At 31.8% G+C, this 8,273-nt stretch overlaps 2 protein-coding genes and 1 long non-coding RNA gene across 3 annotated transcripts in view; 2 read left to right on the top strand and 1 right to left on the bottom strand.

Annotated features, from left to right (window-relative positions):
* The first annotated feature begins 574 nt into the window (after positions 1 to 574).
* On the top strand, positions 575 to 1,446 carry LOC108744205 (multifunctional methyltransferase subunit TRM112-like protein). Its single transcript, XM_018479854.2, has 2 exons — positions 575 to 819; positions 875 to 1,446. The coding sequence occupies exons 1-2, from the start codon at positions 742 to 744 to the stop codon at positions 1,169 to 1,171; spliced, it is 375 nt and encodes a 124-aa protein (XP_018335356.1). The 5' UTR covers positions 575 to 741; the 3' UTR covers positions 1,172 to 1,446.
* A 1,264-nt stretch (positions 1,447 to 2,710) lies between these two features.
* On the top strand, positions 2,711 to 4,178 carry LOC108744285. The gene is made up of 5 exons (XR_001938951.2): positions 2,711 to 2,879; positions 3,031 to 3,267; positions 3,372 to 3,530; positions 3,627 to 3,842; positions 3,904 to 4,178. It is a non-coding gene; the product is annotated as an uncharacterized LOC108744285 (long non-coding RNA).
* Positions 4,179 to 4,649: 471 nt separating this feature from the next.
* LOC108744284 (PAN2-PAN3 deadenylation complex subunit PAN3) overlaps positions 4,650 to 8,273 on the bottom strand; it is an 11,780-nt gene continuing 8,156 nt past the window's right edge. The window contains exons 6-14 of the mRNA XM_025976752.1: positions 7,852 to 7,985; positions 7,421 to 7,679; positions 7,208 to 7,363; positions 6,979 to 7,095; positions 6,680 to 6,919; positions 6,329 to 6,614; positions 6,023 to 6,214; positions 5,798 to 5,960; positions 4,650 to 5,606 (exon numbers count right to left, since the gene is read on the bottom strand). Of these exons, the coding sequence (XP_025832537.1) occupies positions 5,481 to 5,606; positions 5,798 to 5,960; positions 6,023 to 6,214; positions 6,329 to 6,614; positions 6,680 to 6,919; positions 6,979 to 7,095; positions 7,208 to 7,363; positions 7,421 to 7,679; positions 7,852 to 7,985 (1,673 nt within the window). The 3' untranslated portion in view covers positions 4,650 to 5,480. The remainder of the gene's footprint in view (positions 5,607 to 5,797; positions 5,961 to 6,022; positions 6,215 to 6,328; positions 6,615 to 6,679; positions 6,920 to 6,978; positions 7,096 to 7,207; positions 7,364 to 7,420; positions 7,680 to 7,851; positions 7,986 to 8,273) is intronic.

The following is an 8,273-nucleotide window of genomic DNA, read 5'->3' as shown; positions in this document are numbered from 1 at the left end:
CTGATTCATAATAAAATCTTCATTTCCTTCTTCTGAAGTACCATTACTACCGTTTTCACTGCTGGAACTATCTGATTTCTCAAGAATATTTCTTTTATCTGATATTTGAGGAGACACTGACATCTCTTCAACTGAGTTTTCATTAACTTTGCCATCTTTTCCTACATCTTTCTCTTGTTGACCAGAAAGTTTCTTTTGTAAAAGAGAATTGAGCCTTTCTTTTACATTTTCAGAGTCCATTTAATTAGGTCACAATTCAATTCATTTTAATAAATTAAATAAGGATTAAATATTAACCTTAAATTATGACATTGACGTCTCATCTATGAACACAAACCATAGACATCACAAACCTTTCTGGGATGTAACTCATAGAATAATAGAATTAATAGAAGAGTAAATATTTAATTATGATATTAATTAAATTATAGAATATTTCCATTTCCTGGAGTTTTATTATAAAGATAGATCAATAGATAGATACTAAAAAAAATGTTCAGTTCTTATCTTTGGTTCAGTTTCGAAGGCCATGTTGTTAGTAGAGCAGTTATAGTCTACGGTTATGGTTATCTATGATAAATGTTGTATTTTTAACTAATGTAACCTATTATCTATGAATATAACCTTTAATTTTTGAATAACGAATAAGTGGAATGGTTAATAATTATTTAAGAAAAACGCACTTAAGTTTGCATTTGTAGATTAACTGGCGTTTAAATAAAAAGGAGTGCAGTTTGCAATATGAAACTGTTAACTCACAACATGCTAACCTCAAAATGCATGAAAGGGGTCACTGTTGGATATCCTTTAAAAATAAATGTAAAAATGTGTTTGTTAATGATATTGTTCCAATATAAACTCTCTTTTGCTGTAGGCATTTGATGTGAAAGTATCAGAGGTAGATTTTAATCCTGAATTTGTGTCTCGAATAATCCCTAAACTGGATTGGAATGTTTTGTACAATGCAGCAGAAAGTATTGGGCAGGTTGAAGATATGCCTAAAAGCATAGTTGACGATTACGAGAACAATACAGATTTTCTCAAGAAAGTTCATAGAGTTTTACTGGAAGTTGAAGTAATTAATGGAGAGCTAGTTTGTCCAGAGACAGGAAGAAAATTTCCTATTAGTAATGGGATTCCAAACATGCTTTTAAATGAAGATGAAGTATAGAATTAGTCTAAATAAGGTTTCTTTTTTATGATCCATATTGCACATTATATCCATTACTTTTCTTTCTGTTATAGTTGTTAAGTTACTATCAACACTAAATGATAAAATAAAGTAAAGAAGTAGATGATATAAAAAGTTGTTTATTTAACCCATAGTTGTAAAAACACTTATCAAAAGTTACAAAAAAGGTAAAATACATAAATATCTAAAATGGACGGATTGTAGATAAAATTATACATCTTCAAACTTGGAAAACAAAAATTAATAAACACAAAATAAAACATTTAAAGCAACATTTGATATTAAATAAATTTACCACTAATAGTAGAGATTCGCTTTAAGTCTTTAAATTAATACTTGTGATTAGAATATTTGTTGTGCATTTAAAATACATTATAAATACTTTTAAAGATTGAGTAACAAAATATTAGTATTAATTGATATAAAAAAGAAATATTTTTTGATAAAACCTAACAAACTAATTGTAATCATTGGTGCTGTAGTTAAGCATATGATTCAAAAGGCACTTTTTGCTCATAAATTTTTTCCTGCCACTGATGCTCATCTGGCAGGGTTGTATGACGTAGTTTACACAAACGGGGGCCAAATCTCAGAATAATAATGATTACAAACACTATTAAAAAGAGTGTTAGAGCTGCATTTGCGGGCCAGTATACATGAAACATTTTGAATATTAATTAAATTGCACTCTCTCTTTTATGCTGAAGTTCTAAATATTCTGAGTGTTGAACAGTAGTTTGTTGTTCTTGTGGTGCTGGTTGATATACTGTTGGAGCTACACTTGGTATATCTACCAATTCTAATTCCGTATAGTCAAGAGATGGTTGGTTATGAGGGGTTGCTGTCCAAAGTGATATTATCCAACGATTACCTAAAGTAACATTAGATAATGATAAATACCCACAAATATATCCTTCAATTACCTGTAAATCTGTCGTTCCAATACTCTGAATATCTGGTACAGCAACCAAGTACGATATTAATGACAAATATTATTGCAAGGACTACACTGCAAATTGCAACTGTAATGTAGAATGGGGAGAAGTTACCGTACTCGCGTTTTAAAAGATAAGGACTTTTCAAGAATTCCTGTCTTTCGTCAAAAACTGAAGTCATGATACAATGTAAAATCTTCTAAAGAAGTTATACATTTACTAAAAATGAAAAACAAATTAAAAGAAAGTTACNTTCGAATTTTGTATTAGGAGAGCATAAGTTGATTAAGATCTTTTTTTGACAAATTTTTTGTTGAACAGACCTCGTATTCATACCTCAATTAAGAAATTACTAAAAATTTCGAATTATCAGTGGATTTGCAAGGTACAATAAAAATACAATATCTAAAATAAGAGAGTATCATTGTCCTATTTGTGTTAATTTTGGTGGAGGCGCCGGACATTTTACGAAATCTGTGTTGCAACTTAAAATTTCAAATTTTGTATTAGGAGAGCATAAGTTAAGAAAGGTATCCCCCATTAGTGATTTTTGAATTTAGAAGTTGTACGGAGAATTAAGTTGGCCCTACTGTAATTCTTCGTTTATTGACAGCCGCTCTTATCGGAAAAGAAAAACAATATATTTTGATTTGTAATTAAGGCCTTTTAGAACAAGAATTTAGTATAGGATAAAAGCGCTAAAAATTTTGAAGAAGATAGAGCTCTCGATTTTTTGATTAAATGCCTAAAAGGTAAGTAAAAATCAAGAATCATTTGAGGGTTATGTGTGGTTATATTTACTTATTGTAATGCTTTTCTTCAACACTAACGTTTGTTTATTTCTATATTTTTTAACACAAAACGAAGAAATTGTACCCTCAAATATAATTAAACATATTCTAGATGTGGGTGTTTATGTATCAAAAAGCCTACTGGGGCGCTAAAGGTGTTTAAAAAGAATGTGGCTGTAAAATACATTTAGTGGTCTTGAGATCTGCCCAGGTGGATTAGTCTTTCAATCAAGTTAATCAGTTAAAATAGCATCTTCTTTTTATGTACTTTCGATCTTACAGCATAGATCTGAAGTGTGAAAATGGTACACTAACATGTAAAAGTGTTACTTTTATATGACCACTGAAGGTAACGTACTGGTCTTTTCAATGTTACAAATGAATGCTTTACATTATAATACACAAATATTTCACTAAAGTGATAATAAGTGCTGCGTTTGTATTTTGTTGTAGCATTTGTGAAGAGTTTACATCGCACCTGTTAAAAAGCATTTGTTTACGTCAATGTTACCAAGTTACAGTAATTTACATGTTTATTCTACTTTTATATTCAACAAATACCACAAATACCATCCTATGATTACATTAAAGAGGCGTCAATAACTTCTTACAGTAAGTAGTAATTAATTATTTAATTTCTGTAATGCTTTCAACAGTTAGTTTAATTTTATTTATCCGTAACTATTTAGTATGTTAAAACATTTTCAGTGCAAAATGTTGGTAATATAACAAGCCTTATGAAGCACAAAAAAGTACTATCAGTGTAGACAAATTGATATGTAGAGAGTATTGCAAAGGCTTTAAAACAGGTCCAAGTTACATACAGAATAAGTAAATAAGCACATTTACGTAGTAGGACTTGTTAATTACATTGTAAGAGAAAAGACTCTCAAAATGGCGATTTATCTGCAATTATAACAGAGGGTTTGTGGTTGAAAGTGTAATTTCTTACTATAAATTCTATTTAAAATCTATATTTTTTTAGATGTTAGTACACAAGGCAGCAGACCATTTTTGGCACCTGATTGATTTGAAAAGAAGCCCCTAAACAATTTGAAAACAAACATCTAAACGAATTTAAGAGAGCGACAAAAGTTGTAATTGTGTATAAAACAATTTTGCACAAGAGTTTTCTAATGTTACAAATTCATCATCTTGTACGGTCCTTTTGTAGTTACCTAATATGCTTATAGTTGAAAATATTACTTAATAAACAGTTAACAGCACAAGTTATTTTAATAAACGTTTAACGTTGCAGATATGAATGAGGTCCAATAAAAAATAGATTTAAATAACACTTACTTGCACTCTTTTAGATACACCTTCATCTCTGTAGAGGTTTTTATGAAAATTAATAGATTAAGGATTAATATAAGTTCGTAACTTTTCAATTTTTATTGAAAAATAATTTATATATTAATACTTCAATATACACAATACAAGAATAAAAAAGTACTTGGCGGCTTGGAAATGAAAATGCGCTCCAAAAATAAATGAAGCAGAGAACACGTTCGAAAAATTAAGTTTTTTCTTTTACCCGAAAGATTTATATTGTACATACGACCGGAAGTCTGTGTGTGTCGTTCCAGGAAAGACCTTTTTAATCTCACAAATCACAATTACATACAATGTACAGAATTATTAATTCTTGCTTGTTTTCATAGACACGTTGCAGTTCTCCCCAGAGTTAAACATTACAATTTAACAAAACTATCGCTTAAAAATAAATCGTTCATTTTTTTCTTTTATTATTATTATATCCTAAAGAGCTGCAACGTTACAATTATTCATTAAATTAATTCGTTAACGTAGAAAGGAGGAAATGATCGGATGAGTGAAATTAAGTCACCTCTAAGGGACTCACTTCAGACACAAAAATATACAGAAACAAAAATTACATCAGTAATGCATTCTTTTATATCAATAAACCGTTTAAATGCCCTATGTTATTATGTAATTAAAATTTTACTAAAAGATGAAACATTTTCCTATTGAACTTAACAAAAGTTATCCCGAAAATTTTTTATATTTAATTTACCTTTATTGACTTTGTGGTAATTTTATACTCGCATTATTTTACAATAAACAATTAAATTCAACCTTTAAAAGAAAATTACACACTATCACAGAAATGGAAGTTAAATATAGTACAACGAAATCTCCATCGAAGACTTTTAACATTTTATTCAAAATTTGTCCATATCTAGGCAAAAAAGTGCAATTCTTAATGAGAAACCTAATATACAAAAATTATATATTTGTAAGCCCCTTAAAAATACCATCTTTCATAACAACGTTTAAAAGGATGCTATTTAAAAATAGATTGTACATCCGCATAGCAATAATTAATAATAATAACAATAGATAATTATATGCACCAATAATAAAATTACTACACAACAACGACTTGTTTCGTTCCTGTTTTTGTACAATTTCTTTCTTAATTATCCTGATTCTTTAACTGATCCAAATCATTTCCCCCTTCTCGTTTCTGTTGATTTTTTTTAATTTTTATCTTTTTTTTTTGAAAGACGACAACTACTTTTATCAGTATTATTATCATTATGTGACGTTCTGGGACGCCATCGACGCGTTAAGTATTTCTCCAAACGACTGCTCGAGACAGTGTTTTAACTCTGCATAACTCACAACCAAAATACTTTGCTCATCTCTACTCATTAGGCAAACCTGGAAGAAACATATAATTCACACGAAAAAGAAATCGGAAGTTATATTTTCTACAAGGGTGTGGGGTTGCAAATTTTAATTATTAATTTATTCACAATTTCGAGTCTGTAGCTTGCAGTGATGATAGTTATGCAAGTGGCAAAAATTATTCATTTAAATAGGCAGAGGAGTATCTGTGCACAAAAACTTACCTTTTCAGGTACACCTGTATCCAATTTGTTTAAACATTGTACAACATGAGCCATATCCAGCCATGGACGACCATCCTCAGTGACCTGGTGAAATACGTAGTCCCTAAATAATTTTAACATGTACCTGTCTCCCGTCTCCGACCACGTTCCATCTAAATTAAACCTGCAATATAAAATAAAAAAAATTAGGAAACTGCAAAGTTTGAAGAAAAATCGAGTACATACTCTGGTCGTTCGTTAATAGTTCCCAGTTTAACCATGAGCCTGAAGAGACGACCGTTTTCCATCTCCTTAGCAACCTCGTTCTCCAGGATGTCTGTGCGTGACTGGACGTTGTCCAATTGGGTATAGAAACGGGCCCCGATCATCGGCATTAAATCGGTTACACTTCTTCTTTGTTGCGTTGACAAAAGGTACCTTAAACAAAAAGAAAAAAAAAAGTTTTGAACGCCTATTAATTAAATATAAATAACGACTGACTTTACTGATAAACATTAAATCTAATTTATTAATAACATTTATGTTATTTACATGATTAGATTACGTAGATCAGGCGTGTACGTTCTGGATACGACTTCCAAAGCTGTTGATATATTCTCACGTTGAACCGCCATCGTAGACTTGCAAGCAAGGGCAAGCACAAGTTTTCCAAGAGCTGTCAAGTCTTCCTGCTGATAGTGTTGTACCAGGGCAATGGGGTTGCTCGTTGTACTTGTGTCATTCATAATTACATCCATCACCCCCAAACAGCTTAATCTTAAACGCTTGCCTGATGTTAGGATAATTTTTGTAGGATCCAGGCTACGGCAAGCTAAACCTGCAACAGGGAAATCAATAAGTTCTAATAATAATAGTAGATTAATTAATAAATAAAAAATATACCTGCCGCATGGATAATTCTGAGTGCTGATGTTAACTGGATGATATAATTCCATATAAGAGGCTCAGGGAGTTTGTTAGTCTGTTGGTAGCGAAGAATATTGTTCTTCTGGTGACTGTAAGGTCTTGGAGCTGCAGGATCGGTCGCAAAGGGGTCTGTATATCCGTTCAGTTGATCCGGAGAAAAATGCTTCGACAGCAACGTTTCCGACCCTGGATGATAGTCGTAAACGAAAACTAATGCTGTGAAAAAAAAAATTAATATATGTATTTATATGAACATATTGTGAAGAATTCCTTACAATTATCTCCGAAGGATTTGGTGGTAAAAACCTCCTTTAGTTGTACAATGTTGGAATGGATGAGTTTCTTCCATAGGTCCACATAAGCCATACATTTCGTGTTTTGAAGACGGAAACCTGAAAATGCACTTCCACATCTACAGATTGCAAATGAATTGATTTTTTGTTTTTGCTCGTCAACATCAGATCTATAAAGATCCAGTAAAATCACAAACTATAACTTTATTACCGTGTATTCTTCTTAAACAATATCTGGTGCCAGTCTTTACATGGGTGGCTTTGTACATTGACGCTTGGTAACCTAAGTGAGCTTTATGGAGGGGATTCGATGGAATGGGTTCGATGGGGCACAATTCATGGTAATTATCCACTTCTGGAGGAAGATCTGAAAGAAAAACAATAAAAAAAGAGAATCAAAGTGGCAAATTAATGTTTAGAATACCTGGAAATTGTTCAGGATCGGGTTGCATGAGCGTGAGAGCATTGCGGTTGAGGATGTCGAGTCTTATATCGTCTGAAACAAAGTAGGATGAGTTGCCTCCACGGCCCTTGAGTGCAGCTACGTGACTAGGGGTGCCGGGATACACCTGGTAACCGGAAGCGATACTAGTAACCACCCCAACCGAGTTCAATGTATCGTTTGGCGTCACAGAATTATCTGCAGATGTCGGATAAAAATACGTAGTGCCACCTACATTTTCCTATATAAAAACAGAAAATGAATAAGGACAATAATTACAAGTTGTTGCAATTTTTTCATAGGAAAAATAGCATATTTTCCCTATAAAAGTTTCCAAATTTTGAAGATAAGAGCTTTTTACCTTTTTTACAATACAAACAAAAGTACAATTACAGTTAATTTTATTGGCTAACCTGATATGCAGCTACAACTGAAGGCTTCTCTAAAACAACCTGGGGAATTGGTGAGCAATTTGTGATTGCATGAGGTGGTGGGGAGGGCTGTGGAGTGATATGGGGAGAGACTGTTCCACTGTGAGGTGAATCGACTAAGCTGCGTGAAAGACCTGAACCTGAGGAAGTGCCAGCCAGTCCTGGGAATGAGCTAAAGAAATTCGGAGACGCTGTAAAATAAGTTAAGAAACATTACATTAGCATAAATTAAAAAAAAAACAGCTTTTTAACATAGTTTAAGTGCCACAATAACAAGTTAACGCAATAACATAAAATAATGAAGAAAACAAAATAATTAAAAGACTATTATGAGTAAATGAATTAGTTATAATAATAATAAATCTTTATTTAATTCCCAAAACACCACAATGTACCACTATATA

This window comes from Agrilus planipennis, unplaced genomic scaffold, assembly GCF_000699045.2.
Source record: "Agrilus planipennis isolate EAB-ADULT unplaced genomic scaffold, Apla_2.0 scaffold13, whole genome shotgun sequence".
Taxonomy (NCBI): domain Eukaryota; kingdom Metazoa; phylum Arthropoda; class Insecta; order Coleoptera; family Buprestidae; genus Agrilus; species Agrilus planipennis.
This window is presented reverse-complemented; position numbering and strand designations above follow the sequence as displayed.